At 64.2% G+C, this 11,141-nt stretch overlaps 1 protein-coding gene across 4 annotated transcripts; it reads right to left on the reverse strand.

The window, feature by feature from the left end:
• Positions 1-1,055: 1,055 nt before the first annotated feature.
• LIMK1 (LIM domain kinase 1) lies at positions 1,056-10,935 on the reverse strand. 4 transcript variants are annotated; one of them, XM_055697903.1, is made up of 17 exons: positions 10,725-10,881; positions 8,390-8,486; positions 7,890-8,085; positions 6,253-6,391; positions 5,760-5,869; positions 5,485-5,676; positions 4,528-4,633; positions 4,253-4,437; positions 3,989-4,172; positions 3,763-3,849; positions 3,395-3,526; positions 3,233-3,292; positions 3,068-3,133; positions 2,815-2,971; positions 2,636-2,691; positions 2,373-2,530; positions 1,056-2,265 (listed from the first exon to the last, which is right to left on the reverse strand). In XM_055697903.1, exons 2-17 carry the CDS (start codon positions 8,403-8,405, stop codon positions 2,100-2,102), a joined length of 2,010 nt encoding a protein of 669 aa, XP_055553878.1. In that variant the 5' UTR covers positions 8,406-8,486; positions 10,725-10,881; the 3' UTR covers positions 1,056-2,099. The 4 variants fall into 4 exon arrangements, with proteins under 4 accessions (XP_055553878.1, XP_055553886.1, XP_055553875.1 ...); XM_055697911.1 differs by lacking the exon at positions 7,890-8,085 and having other exon boundaries at positions 10,725-10,935; XM_055697900.1 differs by having other exon boundaries at positions 3,233-3,526.
• Between the last annotated feature and the right edge of the window lie 206 nt (positions 10,936-11,141).

Genomic DNA, 11,141 nt, shown 5'->3' on the forward strand with positions numbered 1-11,141 from the left:
GTGGCCTGGGGGTCCCATGGGGATGGGGAGCTCTCATTGCAGGGCTGGGGGTCCCCCAGGGTCCTGGTCTCCTGTGGTGGCAGGGAATTGGGGACCATGGTGTCTCCCAGGTGTGACAGCTGCAGTGGGTCCCCCATAGTCCTGATATTCCTGGGGAGCAATGGTGTCCTGCTCCCGGAGCAAAGAAACCGTGCGGCACGATGTCACCAAGGGCACTGTGATGTCACCATGATGCTGGCAGTGCTTGCCCATCCCTTCACCCAAGATAACATGGGACAGGCAGTTAGACAAGGAATCACCCCAGGGGGGACAGAGCCACTGTCACCTCCCCAACACCCCTCCCTGGGCCCTCCCATGTTGAGGCTGAGCATTGCCTGAGCAATAAACCATGAGGTTTTCCTGATGGGAAGGGGGATCCAGCCTGGATCCTGGGACCTTGGGGCTGTGCTGCCGCCTCCCCTCCTTGCCCAGCTGTAGCATCCTTGGGCACATCCCCCAGTCCCTTCCCTGTCACTCCCCCATGAGCTCCTTTGGGTCTCGGTTTTCTCTAGCCAAAGCTCAACCACCCCACCCAAGGATGGAGATCCTCCACCTTGGGGACCTTAATTCTGTTTAGGAAGGTGACAAGGACACAGGGACAGCATGGGATGGCCATGGGCACAGGCTACCTCACTGTCCCTTGGGGCTTGTTTTACATCAAAGGCAAAGCTGCTCCATGGCGCCCACAGTCACACAGCTCCGTAACCTGCCTGTCACCACCATGGGCTCTTGCCATCGCATGGGGTGACAGTGGGCACGTCTGCCTGGGGAGGGGACCCAGGGCTTTGAGGTCCTGGCCAGGTGGCACAGGCAGGAACAGCATCAGCCTCAGGGCCAGGGAGGACACCCATGATGGGTTGGGGGGAACACAAGAGTGCTGCCACCATAGGGTGCCTGGGAGATGCCACCAAGCCCAGTACCACCACACCACCCTGAGCACAGGGACCTCATGCCTCAGTTTCCCCAAGAGCTTCCAGCCCCCCGGGGGAGGCGAGCAATTCCCAAGCAGGCCGGGCAGCGAGCGGGGAAGGATTTATTGACTCACGGCTCAGGGTACATCACAGTTTGAGCTCCCTTCCCGCCTCCAGAGAGGACATCTCCTTGGACTTCCCGGGCAAAAGTGCACGGAGAGGCTTCACAGTTTCATCCCTTCGGGAAAGCAGAACCGAGGCAGTGACAAATGGCAAACGCTACGTTGTATGAAAAAATAATACAAACTCTTCTCTTTAAATATCTTACAGAAAAATGAACCTGAATAAAGAGCATGAAAAGCACCGTGCGGCGCAACCCCCCACAACCACCCCAGGCCAAGGGGACCAAGACGAGCTGCATCCCCGCACCCCTCTGTACCACTTGGTGCTGCTCTCAGGGATGCGTGGTCACGGATTAGCATGGGCAGCAGGGACATGGGGGCAGTGGGGGGGGACCACTACATGCCTGTCCCCACACAAGAGTGTGTGTCCCCACCATGAACCCCTCACTCGGCCAGGGGTGCTGGCAGCCCCCTGAGCCCAGGGTGCCAGTAGAAGTAGCATGAGAGGGTCTGGCCGAGGACGAGGGCATTGCTGTGAGGCTGCCCCATGACCCATGCTCCCTCAAGGGGCCAGGGGCTGTGTACCCCACCCCACCCCCGACCAAAGGAACCGGGCAGTCCCTCCTGTGTCGCAGTGCAAGTTCATGGAAAGCCAAGGCACCGCCGCGAGGCTGCGGCTCTGTACGGGGGAGCCCACAGGCTTTTGCGGGTGCAGTGGCCACACAGCCCCCAGGCGTGCAAAAGCAAAGCAAGCCAGGGGAGGGGACACACACACGGGGAAGGTCCCCACCGTGTGGCCAGCCGGGCTTGTCCTGGGGGCAACCGCTACTCCGTGGGGGGGATGCATAGGGGCCGTGCAGCCCCGGGGAGAGCCAGCTCCCTGGGACGGTGCGGGCAGCAGCATGAGCAGCCCGTGCAGAGGAGACTGAGTGGGGGGCTCATCTGGAGAGCCCCAGGGATCCAGCCCCTGGGGTGGTGGCAGCCGGAGGAGATGCTTGCGGTGGGTGCAGCTCCTTCTCCTGTGGCTTCAGAGGGTGTGCAGGTGTGGGGGCGCAGGCAACCCGCCCTCGCCCTGCCGGTGCATCTCCCTGAAAGCTCGGTCCAGCTGCTCCAGCTGGGAGCTCAGCGGCAGGTGGATCTCCAGGTGCATGCGGAGGGTTTCCAGCCACTGCTCCAGCTTGCTGAAGGATGGCCTGAGCAAGAAGAGGGGGGACACGTGGCAGCTCCACTGCACTGGCCCCGTCCTCCCTGTGCCACCAGCCCCAGTGATCCCCCAGAGTGGGGGGTCCCAACCACTCACCGCTTCTCAGGGTCCAGGTCACAGCAGCAGACAGCGATGGGGAAGAAGCTGGGGGGGCAGGCAGGGGGGCAGTAGCGGTCCAGGAAGCCCCTGACGTTGAGGCCGAAGTCAGTGGTACGGGGCAGGTAGTCGGGGTCAGCACTCACCCGGCCAATGATCTGGAGGAGAGTGGGAGGGAGGAGTGGGCTCAGCCCCCCGGGCAGACCCCAACCTCAGTGAGGACCCCAACCCCACAGGGAGACCCCAATCCCGGTGGTACTTGCCTCGCACAGGACGATACCGAAGGAGAAGATGTCCACCTTCTCATCATAGCTCCTCCCTGCCAGGAGAGATGGGTCAAGCCATGCTGCACAGCCTGTCCCTGCCCCACCAAGCATCCTCTGCCTGGGGACAAAGCCCTAGCTGGCCACATCCCCACTCACAGCATCACGGCCAGGCTCACCATTGATCATCTCAGGGGCCATCCAGTACGGGTTCCCCACCACCGTGTACCGCTTCTTGCGGTCCGGTTTCTTCAGGTTCTTGAGATGTTCAGGCTGGTTCTTCTCATCCACCATCAGCCGTGCCAGCCCAAAATCAGCCACCACCACGCTCTTGTTCTGGGTGGGTAGAGAGGAATGGTGGGCAGAGCCATGTAGGGGGCTGAGACCCCCAGCCGGGCTGGGGGAGGACACCATCAAGGTGAGAGAACTCACCTCCCGCACGAGGCAGTTGTGAGAGTTGAGGTCACGGTGGATGATGTTCATGGAGTGGAGGTAGGCCTGGGGGAAGGATAGGCTGAGAAAAGGGGGGAACCCCTAGCTGGTTGTCCCCAACCCACCAGCACTCATCCTGCCCAGCCAGCCCTGGGTGGCACCCACCATGCCAGCAGCAATGTCCTTGGCAAAGCTGACCCGCTGGCTCCAGGGGTAGTGGCTGTCCTGGGGGCAGGAGGAGGGATTTGTCAGAGCAGAGGAGAGGGGTCCCCCAGCCCCACCAGGCCTGTGGGGTTGGGGGGTCCTGACCTGCCCCCCAGAGCTCACCATGCTCTTGATGAGGCCCCTCAAGGTGCCCCCTTTGATGTACTCCGTGATGAAGTTGAGCCTCTTCTCCTTGTACAGCACCCCGATGAACTTCAGCACATTGGGGTGCTCCAGGCAGCGCATCACCTTCACCTGCAGGACCCCCCCGTGCCTGTGACACCCCCACACACTCAGCACCCACCCGGACGACCCACTGCTCATGTCTTCTCCATTAAACAGGCAGGGGCTGCCTGCATCCTGTGGTGGCTGGCCATCCCCAGTCCAGGTGTCATGCCCAGCATCCCATATCATGGTGGGGGACAGGATCGGACAGCCCCATCCCTCATGTCCCCCTCCAAGCCAGGGGTATTAAAGACAAGGATATTCACCTCTTTGAGGAAGGTCCTCTGTGTCTCCTCATCAAAGCGAATCAGCTCCTTCATGACCATCACCTCACCTGTCTCCCGGTGTGTCACCTGGCAGGGAGGGCAGGGGCTGAATCACCAGCTCCCAGATACCATCCCCACCCTTCGGGACAGCCCAGGAGAGATGATACCCCACCCCTGGGAGTTGAGACCCTCATGCCCGTGACACTTGGTGGTCACCCAGCCCCACCTTGATGGCCTGGCCAAAGCAGCCCTTGCCCAGCACCTCGCCGTGGATGAGGTCAGAAGGGCGAAAGATGCGATGGGCACGGGAGACAATGCGCAACGACTCAGAGCGACCGATGTCCTTGCGCTGGGACGCGGGTGAGCCCACTGAGCCAGAGCCCGGAGACTTGTCCGTGCTGCAGCTCCTCCTGCGGGATTGACGGACAGACAGAGGGTCAACTCCAAGGAGGTATTCCAATGGAAGAGGTGGGCAAGCTGGTGGCCTTACGTGACAGTCCTCTGGCGCATGGCACCAGGCTCCCCACAGGGTGGGGGGGCAGGGGAGCACAGGGGGCTGCACGGGGCAGGCAGGGGGCTGCAGGCAAGCCCTGACTCGCAGGCAAGGGGCTCGTGGGGGTCATGCTCGATGGTCAGCTGGAGCAGGCGGCTGGTCTCCTGGATCAGCAGGTCAATCTGGGGGCAGAAAATGATGGTGGGGATGGTGGATGGTTTAGGGGGCAACTCGGGGAAGGTGTTGGTTTGGGGTGACCTGGGGGAGTATACCTCATCCAGGGGAACATGGCCAATGGGGGTGCCGTTGATCTCCAGGATGCGATCGCCAACGTGGATGGAGTTCTTCATGTCAGGGCTGATGCAGTCTGGATCCACCCTGCAGGGCCAGCAGGCAGCGGGGGTCAGCCCCCCCAGCCACAACACCCTCAGAGGTGGGGATGTGCTGGGACACAGCCCACGCTCCACCCCCAGCCAATGGGGAAAGGCTGTCATGTCCCCTGTGAGTCACCTCTATGAGATGGCAACATGCCGCCACGGTACCCACAGGTCACCCCAGCAAGATGGGGATGTGCAGGCGAGCTGCCCACGGGTCACCCCTACCAGATGGGGACATGGAAACAAGCTGCCCGCAGGTCACCCCTGCTAGTTGGGAACAGGCAGGCAAGCCACCCGTGTTGGCTGGGGACACAGACACTGCCCACAAGCCACCCTTACTTCTTGGGGACATGCTGTCATGGTAACTGTGAGTCACCCCTCCAGGATGGGGACACACAGTCACGGTACCTGCGAATCATCCTTGCTAGTTGGGGACATGCAGGCATGTTGCCCATGGGTCACCCCTAGCAGGTGGGGACACACAAACATGTTTCCCATGAGCTGCTCCTGGATGGGGACATGCTGGCACAGTACCCACAAGCCATCCCAAGCATTTGGGGACATGCCTGCCTGGTTCCCAGAACCCACCCTGGCAGATGAGGCAACGCCAGCCTCACCCCAGGTGAGGCTGTCATCACCCCAAGTGATCACAATGCCAGATGTCACCCTCCAAGCCACCCTGATGGCCAGGGACATGCCAGCACTGGCCATCCCTGGCTGAGTGGGACACATCAGCCTCATCCCTCACCCTCCCACCCCAAAAAGTCTGTGGGGTGCATCCCACCAGCAGAAGGGATGTGGGATGCCCCCAGCCCCGGGGAGGGGACGGTGGCAGAGGGGACACAGACGCACTCTCGGACGCGGACGGTGCGGGAGTGCTCGGTGCCACAGCCCTGGTCAATGGAGACTGAGAAGCCACGTTTGCCATCGGAGCAGGCGGGGATGGAGACGAGCGTGACAGTGTGCGGGATGCGGGAAGCTGGCGAATCCGGCAGGATCTGCTCAATGACCGGTGTCACCACCATCTGGTAATAGCAGTGCCCGCTGCGGGGCCAAGAGGAGGCGGGTGGTTGGGGGGCTGCCAGAGGACGTGTACCCCCCAGCCACTCACCCAGGCTAGGACATACCAGTAGAGCTTGGAGCGCTCCACCAGCGCATAGGTGTCCCCATCCCCGATGAATGTGTGGCAGTTGAGGCAGCTGAAGCACTCGGGGTGGTACTTCTGCTCCCCGGCCACCTGCGGACAGATGCCATCAGCCATGGGAGCCCAGATGGCCAGGGCACTGAGCACAGGTGCCAGGGCTCAGATGGTGTTGTGAGCACCCATGGGTGCACCAAGGCCAAGGGAAGGGCAGGCTGAGCTGTGAAGTGGTAGGGACAGCTGTGCCGCTAGGCTGGGGACAGCTGGAGGGACATCTCCCCACCACCCTGAGCATCCCCAGCCCCGGCATGGGTGCATGCCCCTCCCAGGGTGCCCCTAAAATGCAGAGGACACCCCTGCCACTGCCAGAGCCCAAGCCACGCTGGGGGTCTGCACCCCCTCCCCATCTCACCCACTCTCCAGGGAGTGCAGCCATGGGTCAGGGCTCCATGTCCCGCCCAGGCCCCCCCAGTGCTCACCATGACGAGCCCCTTGGTGATCTGCTCCGAGCAGCCATGGCAGAGCTCCCCAAAGCGCACCCAGTAATCCTTCTTGCAGTACAGGCGCCCATCCTTCTCATAGTACTGGTGGGACAGGGAGGTCCCGCACTCACAGCACCTGTGGCAGAGGATGGGGACTCTCTTGCTACCATGTCCCCATCATCACCCTGTCCCCATTGTCACCCTGGGGGGCAGCCAGTGCCAGTCTGCCCCATGGCGCTCTGGGCAAGCTGCTTCCCCTGTTTCCTACCCTGCTGCAGGGCCACTGCATCTGTGTGTCACTGTCCCCAGGGCGGCAGTGGGTGGCTCCAGGGGTGCCTGTGCAGGCTGGCAGTGTGAGGACATGTGGGGACATGGTGGGGGGAGGGACAGAGACAGGCATGGGGAGGGTGGTGCCCACCCTGCATGGATGTGCCAGCCTGGTCATGGACATAGTGAGGGATGTGCCAGCCTGCTCACAGACAGAGGGACATGCCGGCTGGCTCACAGACAGGCCATCATGGATCACAGACACACAGAGGGCTGTGCCACCCTGGTCACAGATGTGCCAGCCTGGTCATGGACAGAGGGACATGCCAGCCTGGTCATGGACACATGAAGGGACATGTCAGCCTGGTCACGAACACACCACCCTGGCACAGAGGGACATGCCAACTTGGTCACAGATGCAGGGATGGATGTGCCACCCTGGTCACAGACACACAAAGGGACGTGCCACTCTGGCCATGGGCATGCCAGCCTTGGGGATGCAACACCCTGTCTGCTGCAAACAGGGTGCAGGGGGACACGCCTACAGTGCAGGGTTCTGCTCTGGCCCCGGGGAGGAGGGCGCAGGGGATGGGGGTGCAGGGGGGTGCACAGAGTGTACAATAGGAGGGTGCACCCAGGGGCGCAGAGGGTGCTGTGGATTCTGGGGGTGCACAGGCAGGTGCAGGGGTGCTGTGTGATGGGGTGCTGCATCAGATTATGCAGGGGGGTTGCAGGGGGGTGCTACAGGGGATTTCCTGTAGGGGGGTGCAGGGGGATACATATGAAGGGTGCTGCAGGGGTGCAGGGGGGTGCTAGTGGGAAGTTCCCGGGTGGGGGGCTGGGGGGGCTATAAGAAGCTGCACGGGGACTGCCGCAGTCACCGGCGCCTAACGCAAGTGGAATACCAACCAGGCGTGACGTCACGGCGCGGAATTTCCCCACCCCATGACGTCACCGCGCGAGGACTCCACCACCGCCTGCGCAGCCCAAAGCCTACCCAAAGCCTACGCAGGGCTGGGGGGGGGGGGGGGGGGGGCGGCGGCCAATGGGGGGCGGCTGCGCCGCCCCGCCCCTTAACCCCCTCCCCCCCACGGCGCCCCTACACCCCCCACCCCCCCCACCCCGCGTGCCTGGGCTGAGGCCCGCGCTCCCTTCCACGCGCTCCCTCCCACGGCTGCAAGCTGAGGGGGGGGGGGGGGGCGGGAGGAGGCTTCGCAGCGGTTCCGCTGGGGCCGAGGGAGGGGGGAGCCGAGTGGGGCGGAGGGGGAGACACACAGACGGGGCAAGCGGGGGGCTGGGGGGGGGCAGGCGGAGCGCCCCCGGGGTCCGTGGGGGAGCAGAGTCCAGCCCGACCCGCTCCCACTCACTTGGCTCCAGCGCGCAGGACGCAGTTCTTCCTCAGCACAGCTGCCAGCATCCTCCGTGGGACGGGGAGGCCACCCCGGTGCCCTGCCGTGCTCAGCACCCTCCCAGCCCCACAGGGACCCCACCAGGCCCCGGTCACCCCTTGCACCCCTCGACCCAGGACCTTTCTCCTCCTGCTCAGGGCTCCCACCACTCGAACTGCCGGGAGGGTGCAGAGAAAGAGGAAACGGGGCGGGAGGGGGCCAGGTGACATCAGCCTCACACCCTGTCACCCGTTACCCAGCAGGAAGGGACAGCGCAAGGCGGCCGCGGGGTGCTGGCAGCAGAGCCCTCTGTCAGGCTCAGCATCACCTGGTGGGCGCTGCCCACCCCCCGCTGCCCCGGCGAGCATCCAGGTGTGAGTGACAGCCTCACACATGCCCCTGCCATGGCCAGAGCTGGGGGTCCCACTGTCCCCATCCTGTTGTCCCCACGGAGCATCCCGCTGTCCCCAGGCTCCTACCTGAAGCAGTCGGCATGCCAGTTGGCGTTCAGCGCCTGCAGGTACTGCCCGTCGTAGATGCCCTGCCCGCAGCTCGAACACACTGGCAGGTCGGTCCCTGGATAGAGGGGGGGGGAGGGATGGGACACGGACGACGACACACAAAAGGGGGACAGGGCTGTCACTCTGCCAGCTGTCCCCACCCACCTGCAGCAGTACCCAGGCACATGCCCCTGAGTTATGTCCCTCTGTCTGGGGTGAAAAATTCCACCCACAGCCCCCAGCCATCCCATAATGGGGACAAGGTCGTGGCACTGATGTCCCCAGGGCTGGGGACAGGGGCTCAGCGCCAAGCCACCTCCAGAGAGCCCCTGCCCCCAGAGGCACTGCACTGACCCTGGGTGCCCCTGTCACTGGGGGTGCTGGGTGCTCATGGTGGTGGGGGGACACAGGGAGCCTGGGGTGCAGGGGGTAGCGTTGGGGTCCCAGGGGTGTCCCACAGAGGCGCTGGGTTCAGCCAGCACAGGGCACAGGCAGGCCAGGGGGCACAAGGGTGATGGAGGGACGACAACACAGTAAGGTGCTGAGTGCAGAACAGATGTTTGGGGTGCATGGAGGTGTCAGGGATGGAGGGGTGCCCGGTGCTTGAGGCTGGGTGTTCAGGAGCGGCGGAATGGGGGACACAGGCTGAGGTGCAGGATGGGTGTGGGAGTTATAATGAGGTGCAGGATGGGGGCAGGGAGGGATACAGGGCTACAGGATTGGTGCAGGGAGGGTAGGGGGGATGCAAGGGTGCAGGGGGGATGAGGAAGGAGTGAAGGATGGGTGCAGCAAGGGACACAGGGGTGCAGGATGGGTGCAGAGAGTGCAGGTGAGATTAGGGGGTGCAGGGTGGGTGTGGGGGGAGATGGAGGGGACAGGATGGAAGGATTGTAAAGGAGGGATGTAGTGGGACACAAAAGTGCATGGGGGGACCCTGTGGCGTGCAGGATGGGTGCTGGGGGATGCAGAGGGTATAAGAGGGTGCAGCGGTTGCAGGACAGGTGCTGTGGGATGCAGGGGATGTAGGGGAACCCACAGGGGTGCAGGATAGGTGCTGGGGGACGCAGGGGGCATGGCGGGACTCAGAAGGGTGCAGGAGGGGATGCAGAGGTTGTAAGGACACACAGTGGGGTGCAAGATGTGTGCTGGGGGATGCAGGGGTACCCAGAGAGGTGCAGGACAGGTGCTGGAGAATGCAGAGGGCATAGGGGGACACAGAGGGGTGCAGGGGGATGTAGGGGGGACCCAGAGGGGTGCAGGATGGGTTCTGGGGGATACAGGGGGCATGGGGGTACTCAAGAGAGATACAGGATGGGTGGTGGGGGATACAGGGAGCATGGGGGGATACAGAGAGATGCAGGATGGGTGCTGGGGGATGCAGGGGGACCCAGCAGGGTGCAGAGACACAGAAGGTGCTGCAGGATGCAGCATAGATGGGGTACTGAGCAGTGCAAGGATACAGAGAGGTATAGGATGGGTGCTGGATGGGGGGGCTGCAGGATGGGAAGGGGTGCAGGGGCGCGCAGAGGGGGCAGAGGGGGTAAAGGGGTGCAGGGGGGAGGCGAGTGATGTAGAGGGGCTGCAGGTGTGCAAGTTTAGTGGGGGTGCGGGGAGGGATGAGGGGTGCAGAGTGGATGGGAGGCACAGTAGGGATGTGGGGGTGCAGAGAAAGAGGCAGGAGGGACAGGGGGTGCAGGGGGATATCAGGGTGCAGGGAAGGAGGTGTACAGGGTTTGCAGGGTGCAAAGAGGGATGTGTGAGTGCAGGGGAGGATGCAGGGTGTTTGTGGAGTGCATGCAGGGATGCAGGCTAGAAGGGGGTTTGGGGTACAGAGGGGTGGGGATGCAGGCTGGACAGGGGATGCAGCAGATCTAGGGGCGCAGAGAGAGTGCATGCTGGAAGGGGGGTTCAGGGGTGATGTAGGGGTGCAGGAAGGATACAGGCTGGATGGGGGGTGCACAGAGGGATTTGGGGATGCACACGGTAGATGTGGGGGACACAGGATGGAAGTGGGGTGCCGTGGGGGCTGCAGAGGGTGATGTGGGCTGGAAGAGGGGTGCAGGGGGTGGTTTGCGGGTTGCGGGGGGGGTGCTGTTTGGCTGGGGAGCGTGGGGGGGATGTGGCGGGGATGCAAGCTGGATGGGGGGTGCAGAGGAGGCTGCAGGGGTGCGGGAGGAGATATGGGGGTGCGGGAGGGATGCGTGGGGGCTGCAGGCTGGCTGGGGGTGCGGGTGAGCCGGGCGGGGGGTCGCGAGGCCCCAGTGGCGGCGCGGAAGCGCTGAGTCAGGCGGGGGGCCCGGGGGGGGTCACGCACCTTCGTCCTCTCCCATAGGCTCGTCCCTCCAGGTGCAGCACAGCAGCATCAACCTCATGCAGCCGCGCTGCCCGGCCCCGCGCCAGGCCCTGCCCTCGCCACGGCCACGGCCACGGCCACGGCCACGGCCCCGGCCCGGCCCGGCCCCGGCCCTGCCGCTGCGGCTCCGGCGGGCGGGCGGGGACGGCCGGGGGAGAGCACGGCGCCGGCGCGGCCGCCAGGGGGCGGGGCCGCGAGGGACTAGGGGCGGGGCCGGGGAGAGGGCCGGGCCCGGGCCGGAGGGGGCGTGGTCTGTGTGGAGGGGGCAGGGCCAGGGCAACGTGGGGCACGAGGGGCGCCGGGGCTGCCACCGTGGGTAGGGCACTGGTGTCCTCATTCACCCGGGGTGTCACCATGGGTAGGGTCTCCCTGTCCACC

The sequence above is a fragment of the Falco cherrug genome, chromosome 1, assembly GCF_023634085.1.
Source record: "Falco cherrug isolate bFalChe1 chromosome 1, bFalChe1.pri, whole genome shotgun sequence".
Lineage (NCBI taxonomy): Eukaryota > Metazoa > Chordata > Aves > Falconiformes > Falconidae > Falco > Falco cherrug.